Source organism: Coregonus lavaretus, assembly GCF_964263955.1.
Source record: "Coregonus lavaretus genome assembly, chromosome: 20".
NCBI classification, from domain to species: domain Eukaryota; kingdom Metazoa; phylum Chordata; class Actinopteri; order Salmoniformes; family Salmonidae; genus Coregonus; species Coregonus lavaretus.
In genome coordinates, this window is record NC_140007.1 from 12,765,989 (window position 1) to 12,787,747 (window position 21,759).

At 42.4% G+C, this 21,759-nt stretch overlaps 1 protein-coding gene across 1 annotated transcript; it reads left to right on the forward strand.

Moving 5' to 3' along the window:
* Positions 1-915: 915 nt before the first annotated feature.
* LOC311148207 (tyrosine-protein kinase Srms-like) lies at positions 916-13,171 on the forward strand. The gene is made up of 8 exons (XM_084185088.1): positions 916-1,777; positions 5,887-6,008; positions 6,567-6,733; positions 9,978-10,125; positions 10,499-10,657; positions 10,966-11,147; positions 11,446-11,602; positions 11,807-13,171. Exons 1-8 carry the CDS (start codon positions 1,431-1,433, stop codon positions 12,004-12,006), a joined length of 1,482 nt encoding a protein of 493 aa, XP_084041214.1. The 5' UTR covers positions 916-1,430; the 3' UTR covers positions 12,007-13,171.
* The last annotated feature ends 8,588 nt before the right edge of the window (positions 13,172-21,759 follow it).

The following is a 21,759-nucleotide window of genomic DNA, read 5'->3' on the forward strand; positions in this document are numbered from 1 at the left end:
ATCAAAAATAAGTATTCTTTTTTTATATTTATTGTGTTACATATATAACAGTGGATACCTTTTTTCCAGTACATGTGGCTAAATATTTTAATTATTTAGAAAAGTGTTGATAATATATATGTAAAGCAACTTAAAGATTGAAAAAAAATAAGAAAAAAACGATTTCTGTTTGTTTAATGTGAAACAGCATGGGGTGGTTATTTTACCTAACATATCACTTTGATTAATGAAAAACCAATGATTTCAAATTAAGCTTTCTTCAGTGTGATGTCACTGCTAAGGTAAAATATTTCCAAACTTAAAAATTAGACTTTTTTCTCCCAAGCTGTACATCACAAAGCTAAATATACTAATAAAACAGTGTGCTATCAAACAGAAACGAGGTATTTTTGTATTTTGTCATGGATGTATAAGGGAAGGGTTGTTCTTGTTCTTACAAAATATATATTATTGGTAAATACCTTTAATGGGTATTTTTGTTGTTATTGCATAGTATATGTTCACATTAATAATATTGTGTTAATTGTACATGATGCAATAGATTAAACCAATGAGTAATTGATGTGTAAGCAACACCAATACCATATTTATATACTATAGGCTACTTCTACATTATACACTGCGATGATTCAGCAATAGGTTATAATTATGTTACCAGCAGCTTTCTTTTTTTAAACTATAGCAACAACAAAAAAAACATTAATAGTCAATGAATTTGCTAAGGGGAATTATGCATAATAGATAGGGAATTTAAAACGCTGTGTTGCCTATATTAGATAGGGAATTTAAAACGCTGTGTTGCCTATACGCACTGAGTAGATCCCTTGCACCAGAGTCGGGGGCGTATATATGGACATATAGGCCTACCCTCTGGGGTGTTGTTGACTTAACCGCCAAGCACGAGCAGACAGGTTCACAGGTGTAGGGACAGTGGGCGATGTCGAGTGTTCCAAACCAAAACACTGGGATTGTACGCATGTCGTGGATCTGGTTCAGCAAATGCAGTGCAGATTTTGACAGTATTCCAGAGAGATGCGGTATTTGGTTATCATTCGTTGGGAGGACAAGTATAGGTAGGGTATTTCGTCTTTTTTAGGCACGTTGGTTAAGTGACAAGGATCAATGTGGGCACAATTGGGCATGGATATCGTCTCCTCTCCCGACAATATGTCGTTTCCGCATTCCCACGGCCATCAGTATTGTGTCCCTGATCCATCTCAACACAAAACCGGTTTCTCCTGATTATCAGCCTAACTGTCGCTGATGCTGCACTATGTGTGCTGTGAAGGGACAAAGGGGAGCTCGAAGACGTTTCGAAACTAGGCTAATAGGCCTCTGTCGTTCCTAAATAGGCACATTTATTTTCGCGTCGTATTTGTCGCGGTTCCTAAAAAAACCCTGGGATACCTCGGCGTTGTGACTGGTTTGGGATGGAGGGTTGTTGTCGTAGTTGCATGCCATGTTGTAGTCGGCTGTGGAACTGGATATGGCCCGAATTCCATTACCCAAATATCACCCAACCAGCCGAAATCCCAACTATTTCAGGTGATATCCGTGCTCCGTCCCCCAAGAAGAAACCGACTCAGCTCTATGCGGCACTGTTTGATTTCGAAGCCAGGAGCGAAGAGGAGCTGACTATCAAGGAAGGTGACAAGCTGTCGGTAATAGAAAAGAGAGGGGATTATGTGCTTGCCAAGAAACTTACCGGTTCGATGGAGTCCGGACTGGTCCCGGCTACTTATGTGGCCATTCTACAGGACGAGTTTGCTAATCACAAGTGAGTGGGGCTTCTGAGAGAAACCTCAATATTGATTCATTCATAATATGCGGTTGAGATTTCACGATGTCCAATATATTGTGTAGGACCATGTTTTTCAACTATGTCTACCAGGTTTATCAAGAAGGTAGGCTATCTTCAACATAATATGTTAATTGAGGCTGCAAAAACAAGATTTGGCCTCCTGATCATTAATAAGGTCAGTGTTTGTTGACAGAGAAGTGACACTGCAGCACCCATCCCTCCCTTCGTGGTCACTACTGCACAGTGCACAACATTGTAGTGTATAACAATTGCACTGTATTAAGTTTCTGTAGGCCTATGTGGCTATACAAATAGTTCCTGCCTTTGTGGTCAGATTAGTGCAAGTGCAGCCAAGTTGTAGCTTTAAGAGCTATGCTAGGTACAGCAGTGGATACATAACTTTTGGCAACTATGATAAGCTTTCCACTCAGCTCACACCCACACTTGACAGAGTTTCAGGTGAAACCTGAGCATAATGGAAATGTGTATAGCGTTTGCAGAACAGCACAGGCGCACCCATTCTTGATAATCAGTGTAAATAGCCTTCCTTACTATCTGGCTGAAGTATAGCCTATAAACCACACCTACTTTTCCACTCAAAGCAGCTAGAAGGGTGTTTTCACATATGCTCCTCTTTAAAATGACTGATATCAGTCCTCTTTAAAGTGAACTCTGGTGTAAAAAAAAAAAAAGCAAAATAAGTCAGTTCTCTTTGTATTCACACTGCCCTTGCCTTTGAATGAGGACTCAACTATTTTGCCAATTCACTTCACGAGTCCTCTTTGCATTCACATTGCTAAGTTTAGAAAGTAACCAATATCTTTCTCCAACATTCACTCAATGCACTCTGGGTTTTTACCATTCCAATCATATTTTATTGGACGGATACACATATTTAGCAGATGTTATTGCGGTTGTAGCAAAATGCTTGTGTTCCTAGCTCCAACAGTGCAGTAATATCTAATAATACACAACAATACACATATCTAAAAAGTACAAGAATGGAATTAAGAAAGATAACAATATTAGGACGAGCAGTGTTGAAGTCTGGAGTGTGTGTATATATATATATATATATATATATATATATATATATATATATATATATATATATATATATATATATATATATATATATATATATACTACTAGTCAAAAGTTTAGACACACATACAGTTGAAGTCGGAAGTTTACATACACTTAGGTTGGAGTCATTAAAACTCGTTCTTCAACCACTCCTCAAATGTCTTGTTAACAAACTATAGTTTTGGCAAGTCGGTTAGGACATCTACTATGTGCATGACAAAAGTAATTTTTCCAACAATTGTTTACAGACAGATTATTTCACTTATAATTCACTGTATCACAATTCCAGTGGGTCAGAAGTTTACATACACTAAGTTGACTGTGCCTTTAAACAGCTTGGAAAATTCCAGAAATGATGTCATGGTTTTAGAAGCTTCTGATAGGCTAATTGACATAATTTGAGTCAATTGGAGGTATACCTGTGGATGTAGTTCAAGGCCTACCTTCAAACTCAGTGCCTCTTTGCTTGACATCATGGAAAAATTGTAGACCTCCACAAGTCTGGTTCATCCTTGGGAGAAATTTCCAAACGCCTGAAGGTAACACGTTCATCTGTACAAACAATAGTACGCAAGTATAAACACCATGGGACCACGCAGCCATCATACCGCTCAGGAAGGAGACTCGTTCTGTCTCCTAGAGGGAATTTTTACTAGGATTAAATGTCAGGAATTGTGAAAAACTGAGTTTAAATGTATTTGGCTAATGAGTATGTAAACTTCTGACTTCAACTGTACGTACCTTCAAGGGTTTTTCTACTATTTTTTTTACATTGTAGAATAATAGTGAAGACATCAAAACTATGACATAACACATGAAATCATGTAGTAACCAAAAAAGTGTTAAACAAATCTAAATATATTTTATATTTGAGATTCTTCAAAGTAGCCACCCTTTGCCTTGATGACAGCTTTGCACACTCTTCACATTCTGTCAACCAGCTTCATGAGGTAGTCACCTGGAATGCTTTTCCAATGGTCTTGAAGGAGTTCCCACATATGCTGATCACTCGTTGGCTGCTTTTCCTTCACTCTGCGGTCCAACTCATCCCATTCAATTGAAATAAATTCATTAGCGCCTAATCTATGGATTTTACATGACTGGACAGGGGCTCAGCCATGGGTGGGCCTGGGAGGGCATAGGCCCTTTATTACAGACAGAAATACTCCTCAGTTTCATTAGTTTTCCGGGTGGCTGGTCTCAGACGAAATCTGCAGGTGAAGAAGCCGGATGTGGAGGTCCTGGGCTGGCATGGTTACACGTGGTCTGCGGTTGTGAGGCCGGTTGGACGTACTGCCAATTTGTCTAAAATGACGTTGGAGGCGGCTTATGGTAGAGAAATGGACATTCAATTATCTAGCAACAGTTCTGGTGGACATTCCTGCAGTCAGCATGCCAATTGCATACTCCCTCAAAACTTAAAACATCTGTGGCATTGTGTTGTGACAAAACTGCACATTTTAGTGGCCTTTTTATTGTTCCCAGCACAAGGTGCACCTGTGTAATGATCATGCTGTTTAATCAGCTTCTTGATATTCCACACCTGTCAGGTGGATGGATTATCTTGGCAAAGGAGAAATACTCACTAACAGGGATGTAAACAAATTTGTGCACAACATTTTAGAGAAATAAGCTTCTTGGATCTTTTATTTCAGCTCATGAAACATGGGCCCAACACTTTACATTGCTTTTATATGTTTGTTCAGTGTGTGTGTGTGTGTGTGTGTGTGTGTGTGTGTGTGATGGGATGTATGGACAGTATATGGATAGAACATGTAGTATATCTGAAGAATAGTATATGTACAGCAATAGTTAAATAGGATAGGTCTTGATTAGAGTACAGTATATACATATGAAGTGGGTAAAACAGTATGTAAACATTATTAAAGTGACCAGTGTTCCATGACTATGTACATAGGGCAGCAGCCTCTAAGGTACATGGTAGAGTAACTGGGTGGTAGCCGTCTAGTGACAGTGACTAAAGTTCAGTGCAGGGTACTGGGTGGGGGCCGGCTAGTGTTGACTATTTAACAGTCTGATGGCCTTGCAATAGAAACTCCAAAGTGCAGGGCAAGCCATTCCATCAGAACATGTTATCGGAAAGCTACAGTAGATATACTTACTTACATTTTGGACGCGAATAGATTACAATTATTATGTCTAATCTTTTAACTAAATGCAACCAGAAGATCCAGTACTATTAACATGTACATATTATTGGTAACATAATAAATAGCAGAAGAATAACTGCAGATTAAATAATGCTGTAATTGAAAATTGTACACCCAATGTAGGCTACTGCCCCTTTTAAGAGCTAGAATTGATTTTGTACTTTTGATTGTGATTCTCAACAAACATGTTGTCTTCTCAATCTATTCAAAACCCACAATCGAATAAGAAGCTTTCTTAGCCTATAGTTCACTTATTGTAAACAAATAATGGGAACTAAAAACTCCACACACATTTTGGAATTTCTGTGCATCCTTGACAATTGCTAATCAATATCCAAAAACAGCACACGTTTTTTCTGGGAACCTCCACATCATCCTCCTCTCTTTTGTGGCACTAATGTGCGGGGTTATGGCAGGGGAAACGGTGTTACAGTAGTCTAGCGTGTGGTGCGGGAATAATGACAAGCGAACCTGGGGAGCTTTCAAGTGAACCGAACTCGGACCACCTCTCGAGATGGTCTCAGTTCAGTTCGGGGGCTCTTTTGAGGAGTCTGAGTTCCTTTGGAGTGTTCACACTGCACAAAAAATTAAGCGTACTGCACTGAGTTAACAAAAATTGGCTGAAGGGACCAAGTGTGAAAACACCTTAGCCTACCTCATCATGGTCATCCAATCTCACCAGCCTGTCATGTGCTTATTGTGAGTGTGTGTGTCGGTGTGTGTGTACTCTTGTCTGCTCATGTGTGCAATTGTGCATCTCTATTTTTTCTCTGTGACTGTCTGCCTCTTTCCCTGTCTGTCTGTTCATCCATCTGTCTGTCTGTTGAGGTGGTACTATGGGAACATTAACCGGGTAAAGGCTGAGAAACTGCTCCTGGCCTCTCAGAATAAGGATGGCTCGTTCCTGGTGCGCATCAGCGAGAGCCACAGCGATGAATACACCATCTCAGGTAAGCCTATATTGCCATGGTAACATGATTACTTTATGTTAACCTAATAATTACATGTTAGTTTCTTTGGAATTCATTAACACAAGCGCCATATGGTAGCCTACCCAGTAGCTCTGTTGAATTCATTGACGTAAATACCAGAAAGAACCCATTGTTACCCATGGAAATCCTATTCAATTACATTAAACAGAGTTTTAATATGTAATTCTATGCTGTTAGCACACAATTCCCTATTAAATAATATGCAAATACCAGTGGAAACAATGATGTAAAAGGATGTGCTACCGTTCATTCACCAGTGGGTGGCGATGAAGTACTTATTTAGTTGCAAACCTCCTACATTTCATCACCCACTGTACTGTAAGCCTAGAGAGCAATCTCTAAATCAATGCTTATGTCTTGTTGTGAATATTAGTTTGGTCAAATGTGTGTGTGTGACATTTAAAATTGAGAATTAAATACTTTTGGAGTTTGTCCGTTTTTGTGTGCAAACCACTGTTTTTGAAATGTGTAGAAAAACATAAAACAGTCAAATCATGTTTGCCCTGTCCTCCACAGGCAGAAACGATGGGAAAGTCTTCCATTTCCGAATCCAGCGTTCATCGATTGGGGCGTACTTTGTGTCAGACAAGATTTCCTTTGGCACTCTGGGGGAGCTGATCCGATACTACCAGAACAACTCCAGGAGTCTAGGAGTGACTCTGGATGAGCCATGTGCACAGCAGGTGTGTGTACAAACCGAATCACACACACACTTAAACTTTGTGGATACCATTCACAATCCACTTATTTTGTGGATGGTGAATATGTTCGTTTTTGGCCCACATATTCCCCGAAATATGTGTTTACTTTGACATCATTAGGGAATCAAGAAAGTGTAGTGGCAGGGATCAGGCTGTTTTTACTGGAGGCCTCTCCGTGATTCCAGACTCTTTTCTCTTCCTTTCCAGCGGAGACGCACAGACACACAAACGCTCGCCCTTCACTCCAGGCCCTTTTTATTTCACCATTTGTTATTTCAAAATGTTCTACTTTTCAAGATTTATCATGATTTTCTACTTTTCAATTTAGCTTTTTTATTGTATTTGCATTTATTCAGCAGTTAGACTGATACTGTTGCCATTTCATACACAATTTGATTGTAGATGCAGTTTTATTGTATCCAAAATAATTTCTGTCCTCCATGTTCAATTTGACCAACTCGGTGGCCTTGTGGTTAGAGTGTCCGCCCTGAGATTGGAAGGTTGAGAGTTCGATCCCCGGCTGAGTCATACCAAAGACTGTAAAAATGGGACCCGATGCGTCTCTGCTTGGCACTCCGCATTAAGGAGATAGATTGGAGGTAAGGCCCTGCATTAGACTAGCATCCTGTCCAAGGGGTGTACTTGTACATCAAGCTGCCTCAAGCTACAGAAACAGGAGATGGGCTCCTGCTCCTATGAGCCGTTCTGGCTTGCACAAGCCAAGGCTCGTGCAAGGCTACTTTTTATTTTTATGTTCAATTTGACTAAAGAGAAGAGTACATGAGATGCTCATACCAAGACTAGTTGATCTCTTCATCAGATTGAAATGAGCTTTTTAAAAATGGTATATGTCTTTTCTTTATTGAATTATTTATGTTGTGTATTTTGATTTTCCAAGATGATCACAATGTTAATTCCACAGTCATTTAAGTATATATAGATCAGGGATCATCAACTAGATTCAGCCGTGGGACTATGTTTTTCTTGAGCAGATGGTCGGGGGAGCCGGAACATAATTACAAATAATTTGTAGACCGCAAGAAGCCCAAACTGATATAATATTTGACTAAAACATAATAATTTCAAACCTTGCTTACATTTGTATACAATCACTATTATGTGTGAGAATACTTTGGAACAGATGTCCAAGTGATTTTAATTTTGGAACTGTTTTTACAGTGTTTTACAGTGAGGGAAAAGGTATTTGATCCCCTGCTGATTTTGTACGTTTGCCCACTGACAAAGAAATGATCAGTCTATAATTTTAATGGTAGGTTCATTTGAACAGTGAGAGACAGAATAACAACAAAAAAATCCAGAAAAACGCATGTCAAAAATGTTATAAATTGATTTGGATTTTAATGAGGGAAATAAGTATTTGACCCCCTCTCAATCAGAAAGATTTCTGGCTCCCAGGTGTCTTTTATACAGGTAACGAGCTGAGATTAGGAGCACACTCTTAAAGGGAGTGCTCCTAATCTCAGCTTGTTACCTGTATAAAAGACACCTGTCCATATAAGCAATCAATCAATCAGATTCCAAACTCTCCACCATGGCCAAGACCAAAGAGCTCTCCAAGGATGTCAGGGACAAGATTGTAGACCTACACAAGGCTGGAATGGGCTACAAGACCATCGCCAAGCAGCTTGGTGAGAAGGTGACAACAGTTGGTGCGATTATTCGCAAATGGAAGAAACACAAAATAACTGTCAATCTCCCTCGGCCTGGGGCTCCATGCAAGATCTCACCTCGTGGAGTTGCAATGATCATGAGAACAGTGAGAAATCAGCCCAGAACTACACGGGAGGATCTTGTCAATGATCTCAAGGCAGCTGGGACCATAGTCACCATGAAAACAATTTGTAACAAGCTCAAGAAAGCACATATACAGGGCCGTCTGAAGTTTGCCAATGAACATCTGAATGATTCAGAGGAGAACTGGGTGAAAGTGTTATGGTCAGATGAGACCAAAATGTAGCTCTTTGGCATCAACTCAACTCGCCGTGTTTGGAGGAGGAGGAATGCTGCCTATGACCCCAAGAACACCATCCCCACCGTCAAACATGGAGGTGGAAACATTATGCTTTGGGGGTGTTTTTCTGCTAAGGGGACAGGACAACTTCACCGCATCAAAGGGACGATGGACGGGGCCATGTACCGTCAAATCTTGGGTGAGAACCTCCTTCCCTCAACCAGGGCATTGAAAATGGGTCGTGGATGGGTATTCCAGCATGACAATGACCCAAAACACACGGCCAAGGCAACAAAGGAGTGGCTCAAGAAGAAGCACATTAAGGTCCTGGAGTGGCCTAGCCAGTCTCCAGACCTTAATCCCATAGAAAATCTGTGGAGGGAGCTGACGGTTCGAGTTGTCAAACGCCAGCCTCGAAACCTTAATGACTTGGAGAAGCTCTGCAAAGAGGAGTGGAACAAAATCCCTCCTGAGATGTGTGCAAACCTGGTGGCCAACTATAAGAAACATCTGACATCTGTGATTGCCAACAAGGGTTTTGCCACCAAGTACTAAGTCATGTTTTGCAGAGGGGGTCAAATACTTATTTCCCTCATTAAAATGCAAATCAATTTATAACATTTTTGACATGCATTTTTCTGGATTTATTTGTTGTTATTCTGTCTCTCACTGTTCAAATAAACCTACCATTAAAATTATAGACTGATCATGTCTTTGTCAGTGGGCAAACGTACAAAATCAGCAGGGGATCAAATACTTTTTTCCCTCACTGTATGTCCAACAATGAAAATGCAAAAACAAAAAAATATATATTTGTTCTTTTTTGTTCGGAAAACTTGGGGGCCAAATAAAAGCATCCCGCCGCCAGTTGGGGAACCCTGATATAGATCAATCATTGTAGAGTATTTATTGATCGTTTCTTGATTGACATTTATTTTGTGTCACTTAATGGTCAATGATACATTTTTATTTTTAAAAGAGCTTGTGTTTTTAAAGAAACGTCCCTATTTTGTAATGTACTGAAGCTATCTGAGCATCACACACACACACACACACGTAATTTAGCTTGGAATTTGCCATTTCGGGACTATTTAATTGGTTCCATTGTACTGGGCAAACAAAATCCAGCGCAGCTCAAGTATTTGAAAGTATTCGCCATACTCGGTAGCTGTGAGTTCTGTGTGGCTGTAACAGTGTTGTGGTGTCCCTTTTTGTATGAGGCTGGTTGTAACAATGTTGTTGTGGTGTCCTCAGAGAGAACTGTTTGACATGGAGCCCTGGGAGCGTCCTCGGGAGGAGTTTAAACTGCACATGAAGCTGGGAGAGGGCCACTTTGGAGAGGTGTGGGAGGCCCTGTGGACCAGCCAGAACAAAAGGGTGGCCATCAAGATGCTCAAACAAGGTAGGCATGCTAGCTCTTGCTGCTATTATATTAACTACAGTGTTATACATGATTCCGCACACTACAAGCAGAATTTTGGCATAATCTTTCTGGGCATGATCACTGATAAAATTCAACTTGACGAATTGATGAGGGAATTATTTTCAATGACATACTGCAGATGGGCAAATGCTGCAATGGAAAAACGTTATTGCAGGCATGCATACAAACACAATTACACACTCACTGAGTCAGTCCATTCAGGTCAGGGCCCTCACATTGTTCATAAAGGGATTATAATGCTTCATATGGTCAGTCCTAAGCTCTTTATCACACACACTCCAACCTGAAGAGCACTGACCTCAGCCTCTCTCTGTCTTTGTCACTCCTGCAGAGGACACTAAGCAGGATGAGTTTGTGAAGGAGATCCAGGCCCTGAAGAACCTCCACCACCCCAAGCTGATCCAGCTGCTGGCCCTGTGTTCCAGAGGAGAGCCTGTCTACATAGTCACTGAGCTCATGACCAAGGGCAGCCTCAAGTCCTATCTGGGCAGTGAGTCACACACCCACACTTCCCTCTGCATGCAGTGTATGTTATGTGTTCACAGATGATTATGCTTGACCAATAACATATGTAGTCAACACACATCGCTTTTCATAGGGTGCTAGGCCGAAATAATCATGTATAGCACTACAGTATAGGGCTTAGAGCTTGCACATTTGATTGCTCCGACAGTGACCTAACAAAGATCCTTTTGTAATTGAAAACCAATAAAGGTATGTGTTGGAGCAATTGAGTAACTATTCAGACCCTACAATGCTTGATCGATCCTGACCAGTCTGCTCCCTGTGCTGTTCCAGCGCCGGAGGGTCAGGTGCTGACCTCTGCCCACCTCATCTACATGGGCAGCCAGGTGGGTGAGGGCATGGCCTACCTGGAGGACCGACACATCGTGCACAGGGACCTGGCGGCCAGGAACATCCTGGTGGGAGATGATCTGGTCTGTAAAGTGGCTGACTTTGGCCTGGCACGGATCATTAAGGTAAGAATGGAATGGATGTGACATAAATGTGAAATGTATGGGGAAATGAAGAGAGAGAACAGCCAATAGGTAAAGTAAAAAATGCTGTAGAAAAATATGCTATATGTTGGGCTTACCTATCCGGGTAAAGGAGAAATTGTTCACTCTCAGATGAAGCAAGGAAAGTTCTTGCTTTTGCTTAAAAGCTACTTTCTTTCTGGACATTTCCAAGGGAATATGAAAAAATTATAGGTAAACACAGATGGTTATATATTTCCCCTGTGTGTGTGTGTGTGTGTGTGTGTGTGTGTGTGTGTAGGACAGTGTGTACACGGCCAGTAGAAGCACTAAGATCCCAGTGAGATGGACGGCCCCTGAGGCTGCTCTCTATCAGCGCTTCTCTGTCAAGTCTGACGTCTGGTCCTTCGGTGTGCTGCTCTACGAGATGATGTCACGAGGAAAGATGCCATACGATGGTGTGTGTGTGTCAAACCTTTTCAAGACAATGTTCTCTGGACTCTATTTTTTACAAATATACACCACATTATCACAAGAGGAACAGTCAATCCTCTTGACAGTTAATCTATTACCTCTATCTGTAAAAATGCTTTTGAATATTTCCCTCTGATGGATATTTCTCCCTCTGATTAATATGTTTCTTCTCACTCACAAACACACAGGGAAGAGCAATACGGAGGTGCTGGAGCTCCTGTCGACAGGTTACAGGTTGCCCTGTCCCAGTAGGTGTCCCCCCAACATCTATCGCATCATGTTGGAGTGCTGGAACCCCGAGGCCTCCAAGCGGCCCTCCTTCCACGCCCTGCACAGCCAGCTAGACACCATCTACGCCCGCATCTACTTCAAAACCATTGAGGTCTAGATCTGGAGGAGGAGGAGGCCAAGGGGTGACTGCACTGACAAAGATACTACAAAGCAGAGGGACTGCAAGACATTGTCTGACATGGTGATCCTTTTTTAACACCTCTTAGTCTATTTTGTCAGTTCTCTTGGTTGTCGTGGATTTTGTTTTTAATCAAGGTTATGTGCAATATAAAGCTCTTCCTGGGGGAAATGGAGGAAGGAGAGTGGGGCCACTGTTAAAGCCAACAAGACCCTATGCTACAGTTTGCCTCACTGCACACAGGCCAAACGGCCAGTCATACAGAGTGCCTATACACTGAGTGTACAAAACATTAGGAACATCTGCTCTTGCCATGACATAGACTGACCAGGTGAAAGCTATGATCCCTTATTGATGTCACCTGTTAAATCCACTTCAATCAGTGTAGATGAAGGGGAGGAGACAGTTTAAATAAGGATTTTTAAGCCTTGAGACAATTGATACATGGATTGTGTGTGTGCCATTCAGAGGGTGAATGGGCAAGACAAAAGATTTAAGTGCCTTTGAACGGGGTATGGTAGTAGGTGCCAGGCACACCGGTTTGAGTGTGTCAAGAATTGCAAAGCTGCTGGGTTTTTCACCCTCAACCATTTCCTGTGTGTATCAAGAATGGTCCACCACCCAAAGGACATCCAGCCAACTTGACACAACTGTGGGAAGCATTGGAGTCAACATGGGGCAGCATCCCAGTGGAACTCTTTCGACACCTTGTAGTCCATGCCCCGACGAATTGAGGCTGTTCTGATGGCAAAAGGGGGTGCAACTCAATACTAGGAAGGTGTTCCTAATGTTTAGTACAATCAGTGTATGTTTACACACTACAGAGACATGGCTCATAGAGACTTCACTCACACAGTCCACAGTGATGGAGCACATGGCCATTGAGACTGGAGAGTGAGCCATAGAGGACATCTTCTGGAATTCACTGTTCTACCAATGGAAGACACCTTTTTGAATGGATGCAATTTTGAACTGTCAATGCATGATATTTAGAGATCTACTAATACAGTTTGGGAATATGAGCCATAAACGCCCTTTATTCTTCCTTGATTGAGTTTCTTCCATATTTGAGAATGTGTCCTCTCGACTATGCCATTGGGTATTTAACAGAAATTATGAGAATAAAATATTTGTTTTGATAACTGTCCTGTTTCATTGTGTGTGTGTGTGTGTGTGTGTGTGTGTGTGTGTGTGTGTGACCAACAAATATATTTCTCAATCCTCCAGACAATAAGGGGAAAGCCACACCAACCTCAGATGTCCATTACTGCTAATCATGGTGCTGAATTCATATGAATAGGACTGCGGTTCATCTTTTAGTGATAAGCTACTTGCTGAATCTGAAAACAGCTGTATAAACTAAAGAAACAATAATTAACCGTTTATAATTTAGGCTACCTATACACCCTGTAATTGATTTATATGCACTAATTTGGTTATTACATAGATAGGAGTAATGATTTATACATACACTAGATGACTGACAGTGGGCGTTGTTTTGAAGCCACCGTGCTTCCATCTTGGCACTCCCCCACCATTGTAAAAAAAATATTTTGGAACTATAGAAATACATTTATTATCTCCATTTGTTTTTGCCACTTTTATTCTATTACAGATGCCTTAAAGGTGAAATATGCAGAAATCGCTCCGCCATTTCCTGGTTGCTAAAATTTTTATAGTTTGCCTAATTACAGTTTGTGACAAAACAAGCAATGTAGAGTGTAGAGAATCATTGTACCATCTAAACCGCTGTGAAATATATTTTCAATAACCATAAATATTGTATTTTCAGCTGTTTGAAACTGGTGTACAAAACCGAAAGTAAAAGACGACAAACGAAACTTAAGAATGGGAAGCATAGCAATAGCGCACATAGAACAGATATACCGCTTCTTAGACTTGCTTTCAATGTGAATGACAGATCTATAACACACATTTCTTACATATTGCAGCTTTAATGCATACTTTTAAGTTATATGTGAGCTAAACATAATAATGGAAAAAAATATAGAAATGTATATACAGTACCAGTCAAAAGTTTGGACACACCTACTCATTCAAGGGTTTTTCTTTATTTTTACAATTTTCTACATTGTAGAATAATAGTGAAGACATCAAAACGATGAAATAACACATGGAATCATGTAGTAACCAAAAAAGTGTTAAACAAATCAAAATATATTTTATATTTAGGGATGTAGCTCAATTGGTAGAGCATGGCGTTTGCAACGCCAGGGTTGTGGGTTCGATTCCCACGGGGGGCCAGTATGAAAAAATAATAATGTATGCACTCACTAACTGTAAGTCGCTCTGGATAAGAGCGTCTGCTAAATGACTAAAAATGTAAATGTAAAATGTAAATATTTGAGATTCTTCAAATAGCCACCCTTTGCCTTGATGACAGCTTTGCACACTTGGCATTCTCTCAACCAGCTTCACCTGGAATGCTTTTCCAACAGTCTTGAAGGAGTTCCCACATGCTGAGCATTTGTTGGCTGCTTTTCCTTCACTCTGCCGTCCGACTCATCCCAAACCATCTCAATTGGGTTGAGGTCGGGGGATTGTGGAGGTCCGGTCATCTGATGCAGCACTCCATCGCTCTCCTTCATTGTAAAATAGCCCTTACACAGCCTGGAGGTGTGTTGGGTCATTGTCCTGTTGAAAAACAAATGATAGTCCCACTAAGCCCAAACCAGATGGGATGGCGTATCGCTGCAGAATGCTATGGTAGCCATTCTGGTTAAGTGTGCCTAGAATTCTAAATAAATCACAGACAGTGTCACCAGCAAAGCACACCATAACACCTCCTCCTCCATGCTTTACGGTGGGAACTACACATGCAGAGATCATCCGTTCACCCACACTGCGTCTCACAAAGACACAACGGTTGGAACCAAAAATCTCAAATTTGGACTCCAGACTAAAGGACACATTTCCACCGGTCTAATGTCCATTGCTCGTGTTTCTTGGCCCAAGCAGGTCTCTTCTTATTATTGATGTCCTTTAGTAGTGGTTTCTTTGCAGCAATTCGACCATGAAGGCCTGATTCACACAGTCTCCTCTGAACAGTTGATGTTGCGATGTATCTGTTACATGAACTCTGTGAAGCATTTATTTGGGCTGCAATTTCTGAGGCTGATAACTCTAATGAACTTATCTTAACTGATTGGCTCAAACGCATTAAGAAGGAAAGAAATTCCACAAATTAACTTTTAAGAAGGCACACCTGTTAATTGAAATGCATTCCAGGTGACTACCTCATGAAGCTGGTTGAGAGAATGCCAAGAGTGTGCAAAGCTGTCATCAAGGCAAAGGGTGGCTATTTGAAGAATCTCAAATATAAAACATATTTTGATTTGTTTAACACTTTTTTGGTTACTACATGATTCCATATGTGTTATTTCATAGTTTTGATGTTGATAGATTAATTATTAATGACTAATTATTACACCCTGAAACTGTGTGAAATGTGTTAGAATGTGTGAGTGTAGGACCAGTAAAGACTATGACATTGAGCTACTATTTAGCAATGTGAGTAAGAGTTAGACCAGACAACAAAGGACAAGGAGAACTGTCTACAGGCAACTGAGAAACCAAGATAACTGAGGAATTTAGGGAGGAGAGAAACTGTTAGGCTTTTTAAGAAGTATGAAATATGGTGCAGGATATTGTGAGGCAGCCTATGTGTGTATGCATGTGTGGCTGTGTGTGTGTGTGTATGTGTATGTGTGTGTGACCTAATGGTTAGGAGAGCAGTTTTAAAGTGGAAAACTACAGCCCGCCTCCAGAGAGGAGGGATTTTTGTATGACGTATGAGTATAAAAGATGGACTCTGAAATTGTGATGGCAGAATTCTCAATTAATAAATCTCTGACTATGCAGGCCGGGACTCTGTCCGTTACTTAAATCCCAAAAGACTTACAACCTTTTGGGAGACGCACAGAGACACTGAAATAGTTTGTTAAATAATTCACGTAACAGATGTCTTCACTATTATTCTACAATGTAGAAAACAGTAAAAATAAAGATAAACCCTTGAATGAGTAGATGTGTCCAAACTTTTGACTGGTAGTATATATATATATATATTTTTTAATATCCTTAAAGTTTTTGAATGTTACATTTACATTTACATTTTCGTCATTTAGCAGACGCTCTTATCCAGAGCGACTTACAAATTGGTGCATTCACCTTATGATAGCCAGTGGGACAACCACTTTTTTTTGGGGGGGGGGGGGGGTAGAAGGATTACTTTATCCTATCCCAGGTATTCCTTAAAGAGGTGGGGTTTCAAGTGTCTCCGGAAGGTGGTGAGTGACTCTGCTGTCCTGGCATCGTGAGGGAGCTTGTTCAACCATTGGGGTGCCAGAGCAGCGAACAGTTTTGACTGGGCTGTGCGGGAACTGTGGTTCCGCAGAGGTAGGGGGGCCAGCAAGCCAGAGGTGGATGAACGCAATGCCCTCGTTTGGGTGTAGGGACTGATCAGAGCCTGAAGGTACGGAGGTGCCGTTCCCCTTAGAGCTCCGTAGGCAAGCACCATGGTCTTGTAGCAGATGCGAGCTTCAACTGGAAGCCAGTGGAGTGTGCGGAGGAGCGGGGTGACGTGAGAGAACTTGGGAAGGTTGAACACCAGATGGGCTGCTGCGTTCTGGATGAGTTGTAGGGGTTTAATGGCACAGGCAGGGAGCCCAGCCAACAGTGAGTTGCAGTAATCCAGACGAGAGATGACAAGTGCCTGGATTAGGACCTGTGCCGCTTCCTGTGTAAGGCAGGGTCGTACTCTGCGAATGTTGTAGAGCATGAACCTACAGGATCGGGTCACCACCTTGATGTTAGAACGACAGGGAGTTGTCCTGGGTCACGCCAAGGCTCTTTGCACTCTGGGAGGAGGACACAACGGAGTTGTCAACCGTGATGGCGAGATCATGGAATGGGTAGTCCTTCCCCGGGAGGAAGAGCAGCTCCGTCTTGCCGAGGTTCAGCTTGAGGTGGTGAGCCGTCATCCACACTGATATGTCTGCCAGACATGCAGAGATGTGATTCGCCACCTGGTTATCAGAAGGGGGAAAGGAGAAGATTAATTGTGTGTCGTCTGCGTAGCAATGATAGGAGACGCCATGTGAGGATATGACAGAGCCAAGTGACTTGGTGTATAACAAGAATAGGAGAGGGCCTAGAACTGAGCCCTGGGGGACACCAGTGGTGAGAGCACGTGGTGCGGAGACAGATTCTCGCCACGCCACTTGGTAGGAGCGACCTGTCAGGTAGGACGCAATCCAAGAGTGAGCCGCGCCGGAGATGCCCAACTCGGAGAGGGTGGAGAGGAGGATCTGATGGTTCACAGTATCAAAGGCAGCAGACAGGTCTAGAAGGACAAGAGCAGAGGAGAGAGTTAGCTTTAGCAGTGCGGGGAGCATCCGTGACACAGAGAAGAGCAGTCTCAGATGAATGACCAGTCTTGAAACCTGACTGGTTTGGATCAAGAAGGTCATTCTGAGAGAGATAGCAAGAGAGTTGGCTAAAGACGGCACGCTCAAGAGTTTTGGAGAGAAAAGAAAGAAGGGATACTGGTCTGTAGTTGTTGACATCGGAGGGATCGAGTGTAGGTTTTTTGAGAAGGGGTGCAACTCTCGCTCTCTTGAAGACGGAAGGGACATAGCCAGCGGTCAAGGATGAGTTGACGAGCAAGGTGAGGTGAGGGAGAAGGTCTCCGGAAATGGTCTGGAGAAGAGAGGAGGGGATAGGGTCAAGCGGGCAGGTTGTTGGGCGGCCGGCCGTCACAAGTCGCAAGATTTCATCTGGAGAGAGAGGGGAGAAAGAAGTCAAAGCATAGGGTAGGGCAGTGTGAGCAGGACCAGCGTTGTCATTTGACTTAACAAACGAGGATCGGATGTGGTCAACCTTCTTTTCAAAATGGTTGACGAAGTCATCCACAGAGAGGGAGGAGGGGGGGAGGGGGAGGAGGATTCAGCAGGGAGGAGAAGGTGGCAAAGAGCTTCCTAGGGTTAGAGGCAGATGCTTGGAATTTAGAGTGGTAGAAAGTGGCTTTAGCAGCAGAAACAGAGGAAGAAAATGTAGAGAGGAGGGAGTGAAAAGATGCCAGGTCAGCAGGTAGTCTAGTTTTCCTCCATTTCCGCTCGGCTGCCCGGAGCCCTGTTCTGTGAGCTCGCAATGAGTCATCAAGCCACGGAGCAGGACGGGAGGACCGAGCCGGCCGGGAGGATAGGGGACATAGAGAGTCAAAGGATGCAGAAAGGGAGGAGAGGAGGGTTGAGGAGGCAGAATCAGGAGATTGGAGAGAGAAGGATTGAGCAGAGGGAAGAGATGATAAGATGGAAGAGGAGAGAGTAGCGGGAGAGAGAGAGCGAAGGTTGCGACGGTGCATTATCATCTGAGTAGGGGCAGAGTGAGTAGTGTTGGAGGAGAGCGAGAGAGAAAGGGATACAAAGTAGTGGTCGGAGACTTGGAGGGGAGTTGCAGTGAGATTAGTAGAAGAACAGCATCTAGTAAAGATGAGGTCAAGCGTATTGCCTGCTTTGTGAGTAGGGGGGGACGGTGAGAGGGTGAGGTCAAAAGAGGAGAGGAGTGGAAAGAAGAAGGCAGAGAGAAATGAGTCAAAGGTAGACGTAGAGATGTTAAAGTCACCCAGAACTGTGAGGGGTGAGCCATCCTCAGGAAAGGAACTTATCAAGGCGTCAAGCTCATTGATGAACTCTCCAAGGTAACCTGGAGGGCGATAAATGACAAGGATGTTAAGCTTGAATGGGCTAGTGACTGTGACAGCATGGAATTCAAATGAGGAGATAGACAGATGGGTCAGGGGAGAAAGAGAGAATGTCCACTTGGGAGAGATGAGGATTCCTGTGCCACCACCCCGCTGACCAGATGCTCTCGGGGTATGCGAGAACACATGGTCAGACGAGGAGAGAGCAGTAGGAGTAGCAGTGTTTTCTGTGGTAATCCATGTTTCCGTCAGCGCCAAGAAGTCGAGGGACTGGAGGGTAGCATAGGCTGAGATGAACACTGCCTTGTTGGCCGCAGAACGGCAGTTCCAGAGGCTGCCGGAGACCTGGAACTCCACGTGGGTCGTGCGGGCAGGGACCACCAGGTTAGAGTGGCAGCAGCCACGTGGTGTGAGGCGTTTGTATAGCCTGTGCGGAGAGGAGAGAACAGGGATAGACAGACACATAGTTGACAGGCTACAGAAGATGGCTACAATAATGTAAAGGAGATCGGAATGAAATGAACTAAACATCTGGGAAAGCGAGAGAGCAGGGCCTCCCTCACTTACGTTTCACTGAAACACTCAAATATAACTCTCCCAACTTCCACTTTAGAAATTATAATTGTTGGAAACTACAGCGGTTCAATGTTTTCTAGGAATAGACTAACTTAGTGTATTCAGCTAGCTAACTTGGTACAGTATTCTTCTGTGAAAACCGTCCAGGGCACCGAATCCTATGACGCCATAGCCAACTAGCATGCCAGCTTCCAATAACACGGTTTAGCACCAATACTTGGTTACAACAAACCACCAGTGTGTTAACACGCCAAGCAGATCATTAGTGTCAGTGTCTAACGTTGTGTAAAGTTTTGGGTTAGTTTTGACAGTTTGAGTGAGTCCGTCGTCAACTTATTCAGCCAGTTAGTTAGCTAGAATAGTTAGCATACTAGCTAGCCATTGCTCTCTGCCAATGAAAAACCCCTCCTCCCACGGCACGAACACACAGAGAGAGCCAAGCTAACGTTAACTAGTCACCCATGTCCCAAATTCCCTTGAACAACTCTGGTTACCAGTATGTAAAAACAAAACACAAATGTAGGTTATAACTTACCCTTAGTAGCTACTGTTAGCCAGTTAAGTGCAAAGCTAGCCACTGAATTGATTCAGCCAGTTCGCGTCTGTTCGCTAGGTCGTTCCAGCTATTGTTTAGTTAGCTATCCAGGTAGCAACAAGCTAGCTACATTTCGAGTACAGTAGCTACTAACTACCTAACGTTAACGCTTCAGATAATGAGGTTAGAAAAACAGCTGAATGGTAGGTAGCTACCTGGCATAATTACAGGTACTCTTAAGCGTGAAATAACATTGGAAACAACTATCAACAGTTGCTAATAGTTACCAGTAGCTGCCCGCTAGCTAGTCCAGGTAGTGGGTTAGCTAGCCTCGTGCTTCACCGGGCTCAGCCGAATACAATACTTACCTACAATAACCTATGATAACTACCTAGATAAACTACCTACAATACCTAACTACAATGTAAATACATGGTTTAAGCTTTACTCAACACCATATAAGCCAAGCTTACCTCCCGCCAGAGAGAGACACAACCTCACCCGACGACTCCGCATGTCCCTATTCGACTATTAGTTTACCTGACCTGATGGACAGATGTTCTGATGTTACTGTCCTCACTACAACAACAACAAATACTTAAATACATGTAATTTTGTCCTTGAAACATTTAATTGAGCCCCACAGTGGACACGTCATAATACCCATAAAACCTAGCAGTCAAACACGGAAATGGTTCCAATCGTTCGTCCACTATTAATTTTTCCCATAGGGGATTTTAGAAACACTTCAAATTAAGTATGTGTTTGGTGTAGGCTTACCTTGGCATGACGTTTGGATAACTGTGTAATTCTCTCTCGGACAAGGTGAGATTTATCAATATATTTGCCTTAATTGACTAAAACAAAAATAAAAATGCTAAACTTCAAATTCCTGTAGGAAATCCTGCACGTCATCTCTAGCCGACACTGTCAGCTACTGTTCACCAGCACGATCAGAGACCTTCTGTGCCCAGTCCTAGCTGAATCCATGTGCTGTATTGAAATGAAATGAATTGAATAAAGTATTGGACTTCTTCTGTCCCCTTTCTCTCTGTCTCAGCTAGCCACTGACTACACTTTAGCTAGCTAGTTAGCAGAGCAGTAGATCAGTAGGCTAGATACAAAAATCATTTTGTATTACTTAGCCTAGGTAATGGTTTGTACAGTATGTCGACTTTGGTGTCTATTTCAGACCTTATGGCATTTTTCATGGATGAGAAGACCACTATTAGTCTGGCCATGTGGAGAAGTGCAGTGAGGGACAATTTACTGGTTTGGTCAGGGCCAGCATTAGGGATATTCCTGTGTCGGTGTGTACGTTCTCACTCAAAATCAACTTTTATTTGGCATATGCACAAGATACAGTGGGGTGTATAAGGGAATATGACATTGCATTGTACCGTGTACTATTGAAGTAACTATTTGTTTTATGTTTTCCCACAGTGACAACAACCCCCACAGAGCCCTCCTGTCCCACTACCAACCAAGCAAGAGTTTCTCCAGGAACATCGTTGCAAAGGGCTTGGTAGGAAACTTTTGTTCATACTGAATGGCAGACATTACGCTCACTACAAGTATTTTACCCTTTCCTGATGAAACTTGAGAAATGAATATACAATTACATTGAGTTAGAATCAATACTATGAAAACGTAGTTTTAAAAGGCCATTGACATTTCGCTAATAAGTTATTTCAATACATTTCAGTGATATAATTTTTTAACCACTGTTAAATATATTTTCCATAACCAAACATATTGTATTTTCAGCTGTTTGAAGCTGATGTACAAAACCCGAATGTAAAAGACGCAGAAACCTAACTTAAGAATGGGAAGCATAGAAAAAGCGCACATAGAATAGATCTACTGCTTTTTAGACTTGCTTTCAATGCAAATTACA